At 38.8% G+C, this 20465-nt stretch overlaps 1 protein-coding gene across 1 annotated transcript; it reads left to right on the top strand.

Moving 5' to 3' along the window:
* Positions 1 to 17107: 17107 nt before the first annotated feature.
* Positions 17108 to 19724, top strand: PPP4R3C (protein phosphatase 4 regulatory subunit 3C). Its single transcript, XM_040468842.1, has one exon. It carries the CDS (start codon positions 17370 to 17372, stop codon positions 19722 to 19724), a length of 2355 nt encoding a protein of 784 aa, XP_040324776.1. The 5' UTR covers positions 17108 to 17369.
* The last annotated feature ends 741 nt before the right edge of the window (positions 19725 to 20465 follow it).

Genomic DNA, 20465 nt, shown 5'->3' with positions numbered 1-20465 from the left:
TAAAATTTAGGATTTTATGTGCCTCATCTCATGCCCTGTTCCCCGTAGCTTTCCAAAACTTCAACAACACTGACCTTCAAGTTGTGGGAAATTACAAGCACTTAATTTTCCTGGAATGTTTTCCTGCCTGTCTTACCCCATTTTGGCTTAGTTAGTACATATTCATATTTCCAGCTTCAGCTCATCTCTGACATCTTCAGGGAAAGTCTGCTTGACACATCTCTTCCCTAACCAGGTTGAGTGTCCCAGTGCAGTAGTCAGGGACCAGTTAGGAAACAGAACTCATACCAGGTAGGTATAGACTAGAGCTGGAGTAAAGTCTAGGGAAGAAATAGTGTCACCAGATGTCAGGAGTTGGAACGACCAAATGGATGCTTGAACCACACAGGTAGAAGCTGTCCAGTTGGAGCTAAAGGCAAGGAGTAAACAGAGCCACTGCTGAGAGACCCTCCTGAAGCAAAGAGAGAGGGGAGAGTTATCCTGGCCTCTCTCTCCAATCTTCTGCCCATGCCTGCCATTAGTCAAATCCAAGAAGACAGCAGATGGCAGAGAAGCCTGCACAATGTTCTTTGCAGAATTAGCCTTCTTAATATAAACTGAGCAAGGGAGGGAAGAGAAAGGATCTGAAAACAAACAGGCAAATAACTGACACACCCAGTTATATGCTTCCAAACATTTTCTAATTTGTCTTCCCAGAACTCTCCATGATGAATATCTGGCCTTCCTACTAAAGTGCTAGCTCCTTAGGAGAGGAATCGCAAATGCCTTTTCAGTGTTGTAATGCTACTGCCTAGCATGGCCCTTGATAGATGTGTTGAGTAAGTATAAAAATTATTTAATCAACCAACTAACTCTTATGATGTTTAAAACAATGTTTTTAATCACGATAACAGAATTAGTCTGGTAATACCTGGTATCCCAGGTATTCTAAACATATTTGAGGACCGCAAGGCTTTTTTAGTATCTTATGAAAGTCGGGGCACCTGAGGGGCTCAGTTGGTTAAGCATCTGACTTCAGCTCAGGTCATGGTCTTAAGGTTTGTGGGTTCGAGCCCCACGTCAGGTTCTGTGCTGATGGCTCGGAGCCTGGAGCCTGCTTCAGATTCTGTGTCTCCCCCTCTCTCTGTCCCTCCCACGCTCATGCTCTGTCTCTGTCTCTCAATAATAAATAAACGTTAAAAAAAATTTAAAAACCTTTAAAAAATATCTTATGAAAGTCAGGAACCCTTTCACCAGAAAGATGCACATAAGCACACATTTTACGTTGACTTTTTGGAGACAGGGCTTATAGGCTGAAGCCCACCCAAGAATTTTTTGCACTTCTAATCTAGAACCAATATGATCCTCTCCAGATGGATGTGTAATTCTTTGGGTATATTTTTATTTTCCCAATATCTGGGACCCACTACTATTATTTAGAAGAAGGGGACCAGGCAATGTAAACTTTTTGCAGAGAAAAATTTTCTCACCCAAAATGCTTCTAATGACCCATCATGAATCTCAGGACCTTATACTGGAGAGGAAAATTACTTGTCCATCAAAATCAAAATCATGTTTCCTCTTTCTTTGGTGGCAAATTCACCATGAAAACAGTCTGATTTTAAAATGGCTTCTGGGACTATATATACGTTCCATATTTATAAATGTTTAATTTACATAACAGACATCACTGAGCTTTGATAATTTATATACAATAGAAATGTAAATACATAAAATGCAGTATAGTAGTGAATATTTATTTGGGATTTTATTAGTTGCCTATTTCTCCATAGCAAATTATCCCAAAACTTAGTGCCTTAAAACAACACACATTTATCAGCTCGTAAGACCTATGGGTCAGGAATCCAGATACAGTTTACATGTGCCTTCTGGCTCAGAGATCAGCAGGCTGTGATCAAGGTGCTGGACAGGGCTGTGATCTCATGAGAAAGCTCTGTTGGGCAAGGATCTACTTTCAAATTTACTTACATGGTTGTAACAAGGATGCAGTTCCTCAAGGGCTGTTGGACAAAGGGCTTCAGTTTCTTGTTGGCTGTTGGTCACAGGCTACCCTCTGTTCCTTGCCACACAGGCCTCTCCATAAGGCATCTTGTTTCATCAGAGCAAGCAAGAGAGAAAAGCCAGAGGGAGTGCCAGAATGAGAGAGAGAGAGAGAGAGAGAGAGAGAGAGAGAGAGAGAGAGAGAGGAGAATCACAGTCTTTTATAGCTCTATCTTAGAAGTAATGTCCCCTCACTTTTGCCATATTCCATTTGTTAGAAGCCTGTCACTAGGTTGAGCCCATACACAAATGAAGGGGGTTACAAAGAGGCATAAGCACCAGAATGCAAGATCAAGGAAAGTCATTACAGAAGGCTGTGTACCACAGGGATGAAGCCATAAAGGCAAAAGGAAATAAGCTTCTTGAAAATGTAAGTTATCTAAAGGTAGTTCTACTTTAGCTGCTAAATAGTCAATGCTTTCATTCCTAACTTTTTAACAACTTTCCTCTTAATCAAAAGACAAATATATGAATATTATGTAAGATTTCTCTCTGCTTTCCCTCTAATAACTCCCACCTCTGTATCTGGGCATTCTTTTAATGGCAAAATTAAAAAGAAGGGATTATGTTTTAAAAGTTAAGATAAAACAAACTGGAATAAGTTATTACAGAATAGTTTGACTGTCTTACTCTTGGGAGTGATAATATAATTTTACTTGTGAGAAGACCTTTACAACTCATTAGCTTATGAATTATGTATCTTTCACACAAAGAAAGCAAATGTAATCCTAACTCTTTATGGGTGAGACACCCTATATTTATTTCTCTTAAAACTAAGTAGAGATGCCTTCAGATATTTCATTAGTCTTAAAGAATTAAGTGACTCTAGCAAAAGTCAACTTTCTCTTCTCAGCAGGCAAATAAAAAAAGCACTTATTAATGTATGAATACACTCTTCAGCTTGTATATACTTTAAAAATAATGAGAGGAAATTTACATTTTCAAAATGACTTTTAATTTTGTACCTCCCCCGTAATTACAGCTGCAACAGTTAAAAGAAGAAGTGGGTGCTAATATTTTATTTTAGCTCAAAATTTCTGTCTTACTTGGAGGTATAGGGTTAACAATATTTAAAGGTCTGTATATAACTGAGGGGGAAAAAACCTGCCTTTCTGGATATCAAGTCTAAAAATATCTATCCCCAAAATAAGAGAATGGCAAAGCAGAATTGGACACAAGAGACTAAAGATTCGTCGAAAATCATAGTTGGGAATGAACTCAAATCAATGGGGTCATTGCAAGCAGGCCACACATCCCTACTCAGTGAGCTAACAATCCACATTCTAGGCATTTTTATTCTAAAAATAACTGAAATATTTATTGTAGAAGGCTTACTTGAAGTTTAAAATGTGGAGCAGTTTTTAGGCTTGCCAGTTGTCTTTGAATGACTGTACATAGGGTCGTTTAACATTCCTTATCGCTAAACGCCCACTGACACCACTCCCCCCTTCCCCATACACTGTATACCTAAAATATAGTGTCTGATAGATTTTGATTGCAAAATGGGTTTGGGAGACTTCTAGGAAAAGGGTTTAAAGAACACTGGGTCTGAAGAGAGTACTGGGTAAACCCCTGCACAGAAAGAGGTTAAAACAAAGTCCAAGCGAGGCAGCTAAACACACACACACACACACACACACACACACACACGTATGCACATGCACACACATACACACACAGAAGCACTGAAAATTAGCTTCTTTTTTTCCCCATTTTTACCTGGAATCATTTCTGTTTGCTCCTTCTCAGAACGAGGAAGTCCAAATTCCAGACCTCTGCAGACCAATTACCATGTTACTTTAAATATACTCAGAAAAAGTCCTACATAATGCTCTTGCAACTTTTTAGAAAAGTAAAGACAGAAGAGCTGGGAAAACAATTCCAGCTCTTGTCTGACATTACTTCCAGGAATTTAAGGGTGAGACAAAAACAATGCATCGTCCTTCTTTCAAGGAGTTACCTACTTTTAGCTTGTCCTCGTGAGTAAATGCAGGCAGCAGAAGAAAGAGGAGAGCAGTAATTCTCAACTCTGCCATCGCAACTTAGAAGCACAGTTTTCTCTGTTTCTATATTGGTAGAGTTTGAACGGAATTAAACAGAGACAAACCTAGAAAAGAAAGAAAAGCAATGCTGCACAAAGAAAAGAGAAGCACAGGTGGCAAAATTAATCTCACTTGCCAATTTCGCAGTGGTTCTTTATTACTATGCACTGACACCTCTCTCTTTGGCCTTGACAGTTACCTTGAGATTTTCTGATGCAATAGCTAGCTCTATGGCATGAAAATAGTTAGTTCATCATTTCTGAAGTCCCTCCAAACACTCTGCAGAACATCACTGTGTCACATCCACATAAATAGAATAAAAAGATGAAATAACCATTGTATAACTCTCAACCATATTATTGTGGTATTCTGTCTTATAAGTATGCCACCCTCAATTCATCCAAACTAAACTAATTTTTCACCCTAAACCCACCCTTCTTTCTAATTGAAAGACATCACCATCTACCAAGTCGGTAACTATTTTTTATTGTGTCTCCACTTGCCCTGATCACCCTCATTGTAATCAATCAGGAAGTTGTGTTAATTAAAACCTTTAAATGTCTCGTGAATTTATCAACTTCTCCTTATCCTCACTGCTAAAATTGCAGTCCAGATCACAACCATCTCTCACTGAGAGGTCTGCAACATTCTTTATTAGGATCTCTGGTTTGCTTTCCTTCTCCATTCTCACAGATAGGATACAGATGATACTGCCATATTCATCTTTTCAAGTTTATTTACTATACATGATTTCCATGACCTAGGACCAGCTTTTCTTCCTGTGATCCCTGCTCTTGCCCCCTTGCCACTTCCTCCCCCCCACACACATCTATAACCCTAACTGTACTTCAAGATACAACTTAATCGTCATTTTCTCTGGAAAGACTCCCTGATGTGTCTAGGTTGTCTTGTGTGGCCCTGTGATGTGCTTACATTACAGGTGTTCAAGTGTCTCCCTTTCAAGGCTGAAGATTCAAGAGGGGCTAAAGGTGAATATCCATCTTAGCATTCACCATTGAGTCCTCAGGAAATTTCTTAGCTCATAGGAAGTACTCAATGAATACTCATTGGACACTTGAAATAACTTCATTTAAACTTTCATAAATATCAGTTCCAGTTTTAAATGTCTAGTCTTTGACAGTCTGTTGGTTTGCATTTAAATACTTCTGCAATTAATTTTGTTAGTTAAGCATGAAATTCGTTCTCTGATATTTTCAGCACTTATATGCTAAAACTTAGGTGAAAACATACTTTAAATTTTATTTCCCAGGTCCAGTCTCAAAGGAGAAGTCTTAACATCATTCCAGTCCCATCACAAAGGAAACTGAGGCAAAAACAGGAGTTAGTCACTTACCCAAGTGACACACTAACAATCCAAAATAAATCCTGAAATAATCCTCTGAATATTCTGAGCCACATATGTTTGCTTAGCTCCTGAGCTGTGCTCTTTAACATTCATAGGGGAAAATGCATTTTGCACAACTGTTAGACCCTTGAAGATGAATGTTACTTTATACGAAATGTATAAAAATATCTTCAAATATAAATTGGCTCTAGACTGGAAAAATCTAGCAAAATTTAGAAATTTTGAAAAGTCAAGTGGTAACTAGAGAAACTGTACGTGATTTGGGAAATTTGACTTTGGTGATCAAAATGTCATTGTAGAAAATTGCACAACTCAGGGTACAGTACTTACCTCTAAGAGAAGTGGGTGTCATGATATTAGTGTGCTCAGCAATTTAAAGTCCTTTTGTTTAAGTAGTAACCCATAGAGAGATGAGACTGCACAGCCTGACTCTGCCCTGGACTCAAGCTGTGAGTGAAACTGAGCAACTTGAACTCTTTTCACAAGAAAACCAATTACAAGCAAGGGTATTGAGAAAGGGCAAGATTACCCAGAGGCTGTGGGGCGGGGGCGGCTCCTGAGGAGAACCCCCATTACACACCACTCACTCTCACTTTAAAACGCGCCTTAGACCAGCCCTTCCTCCAAAGCCTCCCAAACAGGGAGTGAATCCTGCCCCCCCTTTCTCTGAGGTTCTCTTTGGCCCCCTTCACATCAGACAACTCCCCGGGCCAGGGAAGCAGGGAGACGGACTGCATGTGTCTTATGTAGCTCCATCAGGGCTCTCAACCACTCACTCTTTGCTTTTGGCAATGTGTCCAAGTCGTAATAAATTTGCATTTACCACCTAGCCACTTGGGCAACAACAACAAAAAACTTTCAGTTTCTTGGACCTATCCCCCTTAGAAGAGAGTGAAGTGTGTTAAAGAACACTTTTTTGTTTTTGTTCAGGTAGGAGATTTTTAAATGAACCAACATGTTTAAATAATAACTTCACCGGGCATGGGTCTAAGTGTCTTATACCTGTTACCACTTTTAATCCCATAACAACCAAATGAAGTGGTTAATGGCTCCACTTGAGAGATGCATAAATTGAAGGCCACACATAGTAGGTGTTCCTGTCCATGTCACATGACTGGTGCCTGGCAGAGCCCCAGTTTCCACTTGAGGTATCGAATTTTGTGTTTGAGCTCTTACTCACCATCCTCCTGTGCATCCTCACATCCATCCTGTGCATCCTCTCAGGCACAGACAAAATATGCATGCCTATGTAGGAGACGTACAAATATAGGTGCAAATATAGATGTAGATGAATATAGCTATATGCCACTGCATCTATATTTATCTTGTGACTATAAACAGTAAATATATATCATTGTACTTTTTTCAGTATGCTCTTTTATTTTCTTTGTAAGTTTTCTTCTTTCAGTACCTTGTTTCACTAACTAGGTTTCTTCCTGTCTTTCCTTGAACTATTTTCTGCGTGGGGATAATTGCTTCTTGTACCGTGAGCAACTGACACTTCCCTGAAATAACTGAAAAGACCTGAGGGACAGATTTATAGTCAGAGGCCTTAGGTGTTAAAATACCCTCGAGACTCCAATTGAGCCTGAACATTAAAGCCCTAGAGAATGGATATGCCTTATCATTTTTCTTTGCTTTTCTCTGCTGATTATTCTTAATAAATGGCAAAGAGTCCTGTAAGTATGTGCCCAGAGCAACCTCAAGAATATTGCAAAAAAGGCATATCCTTCCTCTCGTTTCTTCCATTGTTGAATTAAAGTGAAACACAGGCTTATATTGCCGAAGGCAACATAAGTACACATGACATGCAGACTGGATAATTAGATAGGTATAATTTTAGAATAATGGAGCATTCTTTAAAGATATTTAGAATTGTCCTCTATTAGAATGATATTCCTCTTTGAGACATGCAACTGCAAGTAGTTGTTATGAAGAGAGAAAATGCAACAAAAAAGTCAGATTAACAGTCAGTTACAAAAGAGATCATAAGTGCAGTGGTAAGGTCAGGTGTATTTGGCCTGAGGAAGACTGGAACGTACCTTCAGAGGAGAGAACGCAATTCAACATATATAAGCCCCCATTCTCTGCCTCGGTCAGTGAACAGAGAATAGGAAGAAATTAAAACAGGAAGGCTTATTTGAGAAAAAAGGCAAAAAAAGTTATCCCACTGGTGCAATCTGAATGATACTAGCAAATACTGTTTATGAAAGTTCTCTCCTTACCTAGAGATCTTTAAAATGAAAGCAAAACAAAAAGCTGCTCAGTATAATAAAGCCAGTTTAAGTAGCACAATTCTAACTGTGGATAGCATGTGCTTGTGTGGGGTGGGGAGAGAAGATAGGTATCAATTAAATAACCTCAATTGGAAGATTTTAAAAGGGCTTCTCTGTATACAACTGCATTAAACGAGATAGAGCTTGGGAAATTAATGACAGGCTCCATAATGTAATTATTCCAAAGAATAATCCTACTGAACAATAAAAGAGACAAATGGCTATAAAACCTATGTTTACAAAGATCCTTTGAGACTCCAGAGTGGAAAGAAATACAGAAAGAACAACAACAACAACAAAAAGACATTTGGAAAGGGGAAGAATGTGTAAAAAGTGAAAGGGGCAAGATATTGCTAAAGGCAAGTTCAAGTAAAACATCACAAGCATGAGAAAATAAGAGAATTAGTTTTTCTCTATTTAGAGCAAAAATCATAAATAGGATAGGAATGTTTCTATTTGAGGGGCAAGTACTTGTAAGGGAGAGAGATAACCAAGTAGAAGCACACGATATCTAATTGTCCTCTATGCTTTCCATTAAGGAGAAAAAAAGAGGGGTAAGGGATGTGAAGGGAGCTATAGAGACATACATTTGCTTGTCCCCAAACACTTAATATCCTAACCTTGTGCAGGGCGCCTGGGTGGCTCAGTCGGTTGGGTCTGACTTCAGCTCAGCTCATGATCTTGCAGTTTGTGAGTTTGAGCCCTGCGTCGGGCTCTGTGCTGACAGCTCAGAGCCTGGAGCCTGCTTTGGATTCTGTGTCTCCCTCTTTCTCTGCTTCTCTCTCCCCCACTCGCACTCTGTCTCTCTCTCTGTCTCAAGAATAAATGAACATTAAAAAAAAGATCCTAACCTTGTGATTTTATAATGTATATTTATAATGTAGCTTCAGTATCTATTTAAAGAAAAGGAAATGAGACTAGTGACGTGCTGTGTAGCAAAGAACTTAAGTACAGATTCTTGAGTGTGACTAGTAGGGTTCAAATCTAAACTCTGAATGTTTACTTACTGTTGAAACTTGGGCAAGTTTGTTAACCTCATTATCTTCATGCAGAAAGTAGTTTAGGAAAGAACTCAAAAAAATCTGGTATGTGAAACCACATACTAAAGTAATAGATTTTAATAAAATGACAAGGGACTTACTTAATTCTTTTTATAATGTAGTATACGCATTCTAAGGCTGAACATTATTTAATAGAGATAGAGATAGAGATAGAGATAGAGATAGAGATAGAGATAGAGATAGAGATACATACATGAGATAGATCTAGATAGAAATGTATATGTGTGTATATATATACATTTCTATAGATAGAAATAGAGATACACGTATAAATTTCGATCTATCCATCCATCCATGTCTTGCTACAGGTACAACTATCTATTTATAATTGAGAGATAACATGTCTAGATTAAGAGAGCAAGGCATCCATGACCTTCAATAAGTTACTTATTTTATTTTATTACTTATTTTATCCGTACTTTTTGCTATACCCCAGTTTCTGTATCAGTAAAGTGAAACTAATGATGATATCATCTGTATTAAGAGGATTGAGAGCACCTGTGGAGTACTTAGAATGGTGCATGCCACACAGAGGGAACACTGGCAACTGTTAACAGCTGGCTGATGAACGAATATTCACATTGCATGCCGGCTATGCACCAGGCTCTTTTCTAGACCTTGGGAATATAGCAGTGAACCTAACAAATATTTTTACTCTTGTTTTAGGGTACTATCAGCATTATTGTTAAAGTTATGGATGTGATTCTTGTTTTTGAGAATCTGTTTGACTATTTTAAGATAGAAGAAAATGGAGGGGCGCCTGGGTGGCGCAGTCGGTTAAGCGTCCGACTTCAGCCAGGTCACGATCTCGCGCTCTGTGAGTTCGAGCCCCGCGTCAGGCTCTGGGCTGATGGATCGGAGCCTGGAGTCTGTTTCCGATTCTGTGTCTCCCTCTCTCTCTGCCCCTCCCCCGTTCATGCTCTGTCTCTCTCTGTCCCAAAAATAAATAAACGTTGAAAAAAAAAATTAAAAAAAAAAAAAAAAGAAAATGGAGTACATTTAATTGAAGGGAGAAAGAAATTATTCCTAGGCAGAGTTTAAAGACCGAAGTCATAGAAGGAATAATTTATGACACGAAAGGTATCAGGAGGCCAGAAAGCGTGTAACATACAGAGTACAGGTTAAGAGGTGATTCATGAAGAAGAGAAGGCTCACTCCTTTTTCTGAGATGGAAGAGGGAGGCGGAAATTGCTAAACATATGAATAAGGTTGTTTGAAAATGGAAGGTGAGCCTTGAGTTGGTACCTATTCTCTTGGTGAAGTTTTAGATGAAATGTCTTGCCAAAAGATAACTGGAGTGTAATGTTAATGTTGAGGAGAAAATGTTGAGAGTTAGACTAGCAAATGTAGATAAGAGGGAGAGTTGACTATGAACTTCAAGGAGGGCTAAAATACAGACCCAGTGACAGGTGATGATATCTCAGTGAAGATCCGTTTAATGAGATGACTTCTTACAAATGGTAGCCGTGTCTCTGTAATGTAGAAAAAGCGATTTTATGCGTTCTTTCAAGAGCTCCTTCACCAAATATTTGCTGAATGCATATTGTCTTCTAGGGGAGAATAAGACTAGCCTGGATTCATCTTTGCCTTTGGTGAGGTGGGAGTAGAATAAGACAATAAAAGTAAACAAATGATGCGGCAGTTCTAGATTGTGAAAGTTCTACTGAGAAGCAAAAATAGGGTGATGTTAGAATGAGAGGAGAAGGAGGGTGTTGTCTTAGATTGTGTGGGCAAAGAAGTACTTTCAGAGGGAATGTCTTTTGAGATGCAATGTGAATGACGATGAGGGGGACATGGAAATACAGTGGCATGGGGTTTTAATCAGTGGACATAGCAAGAACAGAGGCTTTACATGGGCCAGAAATATTCAAGAAGGCCAGTGAGTTGGTGCAAGGTGGGGGAGATGTACTCAAAATGAGTGTGAAGAGGTGAGGCCCTGTGTGATGCCTGGACTTGCAGAAGGGAATGTGAAAACACTGGGTGCTGCAGGGAGGGACCTGAGAGAGACAAGGAAGGTGGTTGCTAAAATGATGCAGTCACATAATTATTTTCTTGGAGAGAGGTCTGGTAATAAACGTCACTTATTGTTTCACTATAAATGTGCAGAAATCCTGGTTAATAGAAATCTTGGGTGGGGAAAGTTCAAATAAGCTGGTTTTACTATATCAGACAGGAAAAGAGGGGGCCACAAAATGTGTCCTCTTTGAACTACTTTGTGCATTTTTAAACACTTAGCAAATGATAAGAACAGAAAATACTTACTAGTAGCTGATCTTAACTGAGAATGATTTTGCCCCAAGGGGGAGAGCTGGCACTGTCTGGGGACATTTGAGACATCTGAAACAACTTGAGACAATTGTCACAACTTGGGGAGAGATGCCACTGGCATCTAGTGGGTAGACAACAACTACCGTACTCGTAGTAATCAACAAACCGATCGTACAAACAAACCAACACAAACGTAGGAGTTCGTAAAGCAAGGGACCTTTACCAAAGTTCACTCTATAAGATCAAGTTTCATGGGAAATATAACAACTAAGAGCCATCTGAGACACAGGAGAACGATGCAGTCACTGTACATAAGAAGTTAGGCAACACATGTTGATTACAAAAACCTTTCTATGTTTGTCTTACATGATGCTGCATATATCACTTACATATCTGATAAAGAAATTTGCTAACTTAAGAGGTTTTTACAATTATTCTTTTAAGTAACTGTAAACAAAAGTTTTACCTTTTTCTAAATGATGACAGCATGTGATTCAAAAAGACATTCCTACACTCCGTGGCAGCACTCCAGCCTGAGAAGGTGGCAGAAGGTCCCCTAGCGGTAACAAAACACAGAAGGTTATTTTTCAGGAGGAGTGAACCAGATCTTCACACTTCAAGTAGAAACATATCCAAAACCAATACCCAAGGTGTTTATGATTTTCCCTTATCATGAAAACACTATTTTTTTTCAAACTCAATCCTGTTATCTCAACAAAAAATCAAATGCATTCAAGGCACTCCTTTAACTGTTAATGGAATTAAAGCAAAAATGTTAAGTTGAAATCAATTGCTGCCTAAAAAAATGAAAATTTATATTTTATGATATAAATATATCTAGTACTATACTGAAGAAATGAAGATGATTTCTATCTGTAAGCAAAAACTGAGCGGTTTTTAACTTCACATTATGCTCATTGCTATTAGATAACATGGTTGTAGGGTGATTCATAAGAAGTCAGCTAGTGTTATTTGTGGAGATCTAGGTAGGAACAGGAAATAATATGATCTATCAGGATAAAGAGGAGGGTATCTGTGCATTATTCAATTTAAAACAAACCTCAGAGTCTACAAGAACTATTGGAACGGAAGAAAAAGAGAACACAGCACTGAAAGTCTAAAATGTTCACGAGGTCAAGAGAACAACATTTGCTCCCCCCACTCCCACCAGTGACCAACACTTTCTTCCTCCTTTAATTCCATGTGGTATGAGCAAAAGATTTGAAGCTTCCAAGCAAGCCAAGCACTCAGTGGAAAATGTGCTAGTGCTAATAGAAACTGCCTGTGGATCCAAAAAATACTTAAAATGGTTCTTACCTCTGAGCACTGGGAAGATAATTGCTGGTACTGCTGCCATGCACACATTACAGGATGATGTCTGCAGCTGAGAATAAAAGGTTTTAAATAGCCACACATCCTAACATTCTTTATACAGGGTGACCATGACCTCCTTGCCCATTCAAGTTCTGAGTTACAGCTGTTTTGTTCAAGCTTGTGGAAGACTGCATCAGTGTCCCCGGTGCTGCATCCTTCCTTCCAGCCACTCCCTTTGCCATGTAATTTTGCTATGACCCCCCCCCACCCCCGCTTAGGGGGGCATACGTCCTGATCTCTTGACTCTAGGCTTGGCCATGGACTTGTTGTAGACAAGATATGAATCAAAAAGAAACTTAAAATGCAGTGGAAATTTTAATATTAGAAAATTAAGGTTCTTTCAATACCTGGGAGTTGGTGGAAAAGCCGTGACTCAGCACAGGGTTGGGGAAGGAACATTTGACACAACACGGAGGCAAACATCCAGCTTGCTCAAGAAACTAGTTTTTCGTGCAATTAAAAGTCTAAAACAGGAGACTAGTGCTTCCTTGGTCACCACCAATGAGAAGAAAACTATCCAGAAGAGTGGGACTGGGGCAGCAGGGAAAATGCCAGATATAACCCATAAACTAGAAATATCTCCGGTTAAAACTATTTATTCCATAAAAGACCTAGAAATAAATTTCAAATTCATTGTTTTATCCCCCATGTATGGACTGGGGCCTACACATAACTCATAACTTTGTGAAGATTAAATAAGTGGATTATTGGAAATCATCCTAGAAATAATATGTATTCATTTATGTATTTATTCAATAAATAATTGTTGAGAAACTACTATATCACGCCCTATGGCTGATATAGTAGCACACTAGGCACACAGCAGTGAGAAAAAAGACCAGATAAATCATAGCTCTCAAACAGCTGACAGTCTGGTTGCAGAAAATGGAATAAATGAAGTACAAAATATTCAGATGATGCTAAGTGATATGGAGAAAAGATATATCAAAGTAAACAGATGGATGGGTTAGGGTAGAGGGTCTCTGCAATTTTAAAAAGGTGCTTAGGGAAGGTCTCACTGGAAGAAAGGGGCATTTGAGTAAATTGTTTAATGAAGTGAGGGTGTGAGCCTGTAGATATTGAGAACCAGTGTTCCAAGTAGAAGAAAGGACAGGTGCAAAGGCCCTGTGGCAGGAGTGTGCATGGTATGCTTCTGACAGAGTAAGATGGCTACTGTGGCTGGACCAAACTAAGGGAGACAGAGACTAACTATTAAGGGAAGAGCTCAGATAGGTCAAGGGGGCCAGGACTCATAAACCATAGTTAGAACTTTGGCTTTTATTCTAAGTAAGGCAGAAACACACTGATTTTCAGGAGAGGAGGAGGGGAATACAGTATGTTTTAAATGAGTCTTCTCCAGCTACTGTGTTGAGAATCTAGTAATTGGAGGAAAAGGCAGAATCCAGGGGAGACTATTACAGATTTCCAAATCAGAGATGATAGTAGCCAAAAAAAGGCAACATGCCAGTGAATAAGTTACCTGGGGAACTTGTAGAGAACATGCATGTGTTTTGTTTTGTTTTTTTTTTTTCACTAACGGTTTTGAAGTTGAAAATTTTAGAGCAGATACATTTGAAAAATTCTATTTTAATGCTATTTCATAAAATTAAAAATCACCTTGCTCTTCTCACGGTGAAATGTACTCTCTTCTTATAGATAGAATATCTAGATATCTAAATGTTCTACATATATACATGTGGCCTATCCTAAAATTCAGAAATGTAGACTCATTCCTTTATCATTTTCTAAAATAACTAGGAGAAATATAAAATTTAAGCTCTTAGTACTCATAAAATATGGATGAATTACAAGATCCCTATCTAAAACTATTTTCAGGGCAGAGTCATCAAGAACTACTTCTTACTACCTTCAGGTCACGGGGAGGAATATGAGAGAGACAGGCATCTGAAACAGAAGAGGGATCCAGAGTCTTAACATTAAATCTACCTATTTTTAAAAATTTTTTTAATGTTTATTTATTTTTGAGAGACAGAGAGAGAGAGAGAGAGAGTGAGTGAGCAGGGGACAGGCAGAGAGAGAGGGAGACACAGAATCTGAAGCAGGCTCCAGGCTCTGAGCTTTCAGCACAGAGCCCAACGCGGGGCTCGAACTCATGGACCACAAGATCATGACCTGAGCCGAAGTTGGACACTTAACTGACTGAGCCACCCAGGCGCCCCTAAATCTATTTTAAGTTTGAACTGGCTTCAATGATTTTCCTTCACAAAATAAAACAGAGAAAAATCAAATAGCAGTGATAGTTGGGATTAAAAAAAATCACAATTATTACAAATATCTGCTATAATAATTTATGCATAGCCTAAGAGAACGCTGTGCATTTTGGGACTGGTAAAGTGGAGGGTTGGAAGGATACAGGCCTACTTTCAAATCCCAGCAATATCATTTACAGCAGAGTCTAAACCAGATGTATGATTCAGCTTTGGAGTTTCAAGTGTTTTTCCTCTGTAATATGGTAGTAATATCTTCCTCAGGCTACTACTGTCTGAGGGTTAAATAAAATATAAATAATGCCTATAAAAGAGACTTATGCAGCTCTTAGAATATGGCATTTGTTTATGCATATCACCGTCCTCTCTGTAAAACAACAAAATAATGATAATCTTAGGTAGCTAGAACTACTGGAGCAAAAAAAAAGGGCTTTGTTCTACTTCCCAAACCAAATAAGACAGGAACTGAAAGAATCTAGTGCAGAAATAGCAGTAAGAAATTTGGACTTGAGGCTCTTTTAGACTGTAAAGAGATTCTCGTTAACCTAATTAAGATAAAGGGGCCTTAATTGGCCTAAGGGAAACTCCCTGTGATAAAATTGTGAGAACACATAGGTTTGTGCAGAATGCCTCTCAGAGAATGAAACCTGAGGGCATATTCAGACAACTGACAGTATTATAATTGATTCCAATAGAAACTTTAATATAACCATGGCAGAGGAAAAAAAAATGGACCATTAGCATGCATGTTATGATTGTTATTACGATTTGCATATTCTCTCGTTGAAATCAGACAGGAATTTTAAACTAGTGAGTACATATATCAGTGTTTGTATTAGGCACTTATTAATTCTTATGTTTAAGTATTATTAATGATTTGTAAAGGTTTCTAAACCAGCAGTATCCTGGCTGGCATTGATTTGAATTTTCTCATGAAATGATTGTCATTTCCATTCTATTTTCCAAGTGTTCTGGCTGTCCTGTCCCAGGGAATAATGCTGTACTATAATCTCCTAGAGGCGACACTGCAAGAGAGGTATGTGAAAGCGTTTTTTTCTGTGCTCCACTTAAGAACTGTCACGCATTTCCAATGCCATGTAAAATGAAGTGACCGTTACAAACAGTACTCATCAAATCCAAATGTGCTTGATATGGCCCAATTCCGTTTTTCCCTTGCAATAACAGGGTTAATGTTTGGGAAAAAAAAATTAAAGAAAACTGCAGAAGTTGCTGCTACATCAAAAATCAACTTGGTTACCATTAAAATTATATTTAACAAAGTTCCCATATACAAGCTTCTATTTTTTGGTTGGCTATACACAGATGTGGATCTAAAGAAGGAAGTGCGTGACTTTCATCGTCTCGATAATTTTATGTTGATTACAAATTATATAGATGGAAGGAATGTGAAATAAAATGTAATGAAGGCCAAGAAAAGAAGGGGCTAGCATAGTTCAATGGCTGAGAAAACCAATTTTGGAATCAGAAAGACATGTATTCAAATCAGAGTTTCTCAACTTATTAGGAGTGTGACCTTTGGCGATTTATTTAACTTCTCTAAGTTTTCTCCCTGATCTTAGAAGGACCCTTAAGACTCCTATATCACTAGGTGATTATGAAAATTAAGTACAAAAAGATATAAAAGTTCTTGTCACAGTGTCTTGAACATAATAAGTACTAAAGTGCTATATTTGATCAATTATGTTATTACCTTTCTTGGTAATAACAATAAGCCCTCAAGTAATATTACGTACTTGTGGTTCTTATCACTATAACGATCAAGAAAAGAACTGAAACAATTGACCTGTGATGTTCATTACTCACTCTTAGCTAATTTCAACCCAGTTTCCCTCTGGCCCATTCCTCTAAGAACGAGGAGTGGGGTTATAGATTGGAAAAAGTTTTTCCCATTGCGCCAAAGACGGCGGCGCTTTAGGCCGAACTGAACAGAGTAAAAGAGTTGCCAACCAACTCCATCTGGGAACAAGATCCTCCTCCCCCCAGGGCGGGGGGGCGGGGGGGGGCAGTAAGTGAATGACAGATACATAGGCCAAGCCTTATGGAGAAGACGCACCTACAGATCTCTGATTATTGTTAATGGGGTACACTTCACTTGGCTCCCGCTTCTGTTCTGGGGTCGGGAGTCGGGGGTGGGGCGGGAGCCTCAACACTGATGTCAGGTGTTGAACTGGTCAGGACATAAGCGATTAACTTTCTTTTGTCTCAAGTCCTAAATCCCCGCACACCTGGTAAGTGAAAATGTTTCTGAGGGACGAAAGCTTTTATGCTAGAACAGTGCTTTGCTCTAATCACTAAGCCTCTACATAGTATTGGGGGCAACTGCCTCGACACGTACAGAACGTTCCTTTGGGGTATAATCCTGGGAGAATGGTAAGAATACTGTCATAATCGAGGCTTTCCTAGACGACCGTGAGCAGACTCACGATTTAAACCCACATTAAGAAGAAATATGCGAGAACAAAACGGAGAAAGGCGAACATAAGATGAAAGCGAGAGGAGGCAGGACTCCGAACACTACAGACCTCCGTAACTGCCAGCTTCGCGACCGCTATTTCTCCGCCATCTTCTACTGTGATTTTCCTAACCCGCCACCTCGGCTACCGTCGTCGCTGCTCCAACGACGGCAATAGCCGTTGATTCTGGGCAGGCGCGAGCCAGCCACCTCACACACGGACGCCACCGCTGCCGAGAAGATGGCAGAAAGCGCCATGGCGGACAAGTGTCGTGTGAAACTCTACTCCCTGAACCGAGATCAACAATGGGATTACCTAGGCACCGGGCACATCTCTTCGGCTTACGTGGAGCACCTCCAGAGCGTATGTCTGCTAGTTCAGTCGGATTCCAGTGAGGCGCTAATCCTGGAGTCGAAGATCAATTCAAATGCGCCGTACCAGAGGCAACAGGAAACGCTGATTGTTTGGTCAGAAGCGGAGGGCCACGGTATGGCTTTAAGTTTCCAGGATGCCGAAGGTTGTCAGCAGATCTGGGAAGACATTTGCCGAGTTCAAGGTAAAGATCCATCTGTCCGTATCACACAAGACCTCTTAGATGAATCAGATCAGTTTGATGACATATTCGAAACTGCTGATGTGTTTGACTTGCCTAGCTGTGAACTCGGTAATCTTGAAGATATTGATGACTTTGTTTCCTCGATTCTCGCTTTACCTTTACCTATCCATAAGGAAAGACTGGCTCTGATCTTAGAAAATGGGAACTATATTAAAAATTTGCTGCAGCTGTTCCACACTTGTGAAGACCAAGGGGACACTGAAGGTTTACACCATTTGTATGAAATTATTAAAGGCATCTTATTCCTTAACAAGACATCTCTGTTTGAGATCATGTTTTCTGATGAGTGTATCATGGATGTGGTGGGATGCCTCGAATATGACCCTGCGATGGCTCAGCCGAAAAGGCATAGGGAATTCTTGACTCAACATGCGAAGTTCAAGGAAGTTGTACCAATAATGAACTGTGAACTTACGCAAAAGATACATCAGACCTATAGGGTACAGTACATTCACGACATCCTTATGCCGATACCATCCTTGTTTGAAGAGAATTTTCTTTCTACTCTTACAACTTTTATTTTCCTCAACAAGGTCGAGATAGTCCGCATGCTGCACGAAGATGACAACTTTTTGTCTGAAGTTTTTGTGCAGCTAAGGAACGAGACTATAGATGATGATAAACAGCGCGAGTTGCTATTTTTCTTCAAGGAATTCTGTAAATTTTCGCAGACATTACAGCCTCCGAACAAGGATGCCCTCTTCAAAACATTGATGCATTTGGGAATTCTTCCTCTTCTGAAAACCGTGATGAGCAGGAAGGATTTGCAGATACGATCAGCTGCTACCGATATACTTACTTATCTAGTAGAGTGTAGTCCATCCATGATCCGAGAATTTATAATGGAAGAAGCCCAGCAGAGTGTAGATGGTAAACTTTTCATTAACTTAATAAGTGAGCAAATGATCTGTGACACTGATCCTGAGCTGGAAGGTGCTATTCATTTAATGGAATTTCTTCGTGCTCTAATCCATCCTGAAAATATGCTATCAACACCTAGTAAATGCGAAAGAAGTGAGTTTCTATATTTCTTCTACAAGCATTGTATACCGAACTTCATAGCACCACTTTTTGCCATCACTTCAGAAAATATATGTGAAGGGGATAATGTATTTGGAGCTGACAAAAACAGCCCCAATAATTATCAAACAGCAGGGCTGCTTTCTTTAATTTTGGAGCTGCTCACATTTTGTGTGCAACATCACACATATTACATAAAAAACTGTATTTTGAGCAATGACTTGCTAAGAAGAGTCTTGATCTTGATGAGTTCAAAGCACACTTTCCTGACTCTGTCTGCTCTTCGCTTTATGAGAGGGATTATTGGCCTTAAAGATGAACTTTATAATTATTACATCATCAAGGGAAATCTTTTTGAGCCAGTTGTAAATGCTTTTCTGAAAAACGGGACTCGGTACAATATGTTGAATTCAGCTGTTATTGAGCTGTTTGAATATATAAGAGTGGAAAATATCAAATCTCTTGTTATACACATAGTTGAGAAGTTTTATAAAACACTTGAATCGATTGAATATGTTCAGACATTCAAAGGATTGAAGATCAGATATGACGAAGAAAAAGATCAACAAAATCAAATTCGGAAGAATTTACATTCTATACTGTATAGTCAAATACTCTGCAGAGGAATCAGAGTCTTGGAGAAGAAGGAAAAAATGTGTATTAAAGAAGATTCAAAGGAAGAAGAAGCAGTTATGCCACCATTGGAAGATGATTTTCCAGATCCTTATGATAAGTTTATGGAGACTAAAAACCCAAAAGAAAATGAAGACAAGGTAGATCTTCCTAAAACATCTTCTGGGAGCTACAAAATCAGTTCATCCCCTTCTGCTGGTGGTGCTAATGAAACGAGTAGCCAGAGCAGTAGCAGCACGGTTGGCTTAAAGAATGATCCAGATGATGAAGAAAAAGATGAAGGAGATGAAACATCGCCCAAGAAGAAACCACGTCTTAGCTCGTAAAACCTGTAACATTACTAAACTCTACTTTACTAAAATTACTAAATTCTACTTTACTAAGTTCTACATTACTAAAATTTTATGAACATCAATTAGTGAAAAATCTGAATCCAAAAGCTTTCTCATTTGAAGTTAATAAATACACAGTAAGAAGGAAAGATGCTCAGTGTTATCATCTAGGAGGTTTTAGTTCTGTGAAAACCAAACTTCACAGAATTAAATAATAATAATAATAATAATAATAATAATAATAATAATAATAATAATAAACTAACCAGAATCTGGATGATAACTTCTTTGCAAGAAAAATCTTGGTTTGGTGGGGGGAGGAAATAGGTTGATGATATAATATTAATGCAATTTTGTTCCAGGGGTATGTTTTTAAAGCAACTATTAACACTGCAGTTGCAAAGCTTCTAACGTGACTTGTTCAATGGTTCTGGTTTTCTTTGCCTCAGTAGTCTTTTTTGAAGCAAAAACTTAGGTTTTATGGAAAACAAAGACAACTGTAATAAAAAAAATTAAGCTATTCACATTTCTGCAAAGATTTAACACAAAATCAGCCTCTGGGTAATTGGAGGGAAGTAACTTGCAGTGTGTAGTTTTCATGAATAAAGAAGAAAGCTGGATTCAAAATCTGCAGTTGTTAATTTAACTTTTTTTTTTTTTTTTGGAGGGAAGTAACTTGCAGTGTGTGTTTTTCATGAATAAAAAAGAAAGCTGGATTCAAAATCTGCAGTTGTT

Source organism: Herpailurus yagouaroundi, unplaced genomic scaffold (genome assembly GCF_014898765.1).
Source record: "Herpailurus yagouaroundi ecotype Mexico unplaced genomic scaffold, PumYag 67793, whole genome shotgun sequence".
NCBI classification, from domain to species: domain Eukaryota; kingdom Metazoa; phylum Chordata; class Mammalia; order Carnivora; family Felidae; genus Herpailurus; species Herpailurus yagouaroundi.
This window is presented reverse-complemented; position numbering and strand designations above follow the sequence as displayed.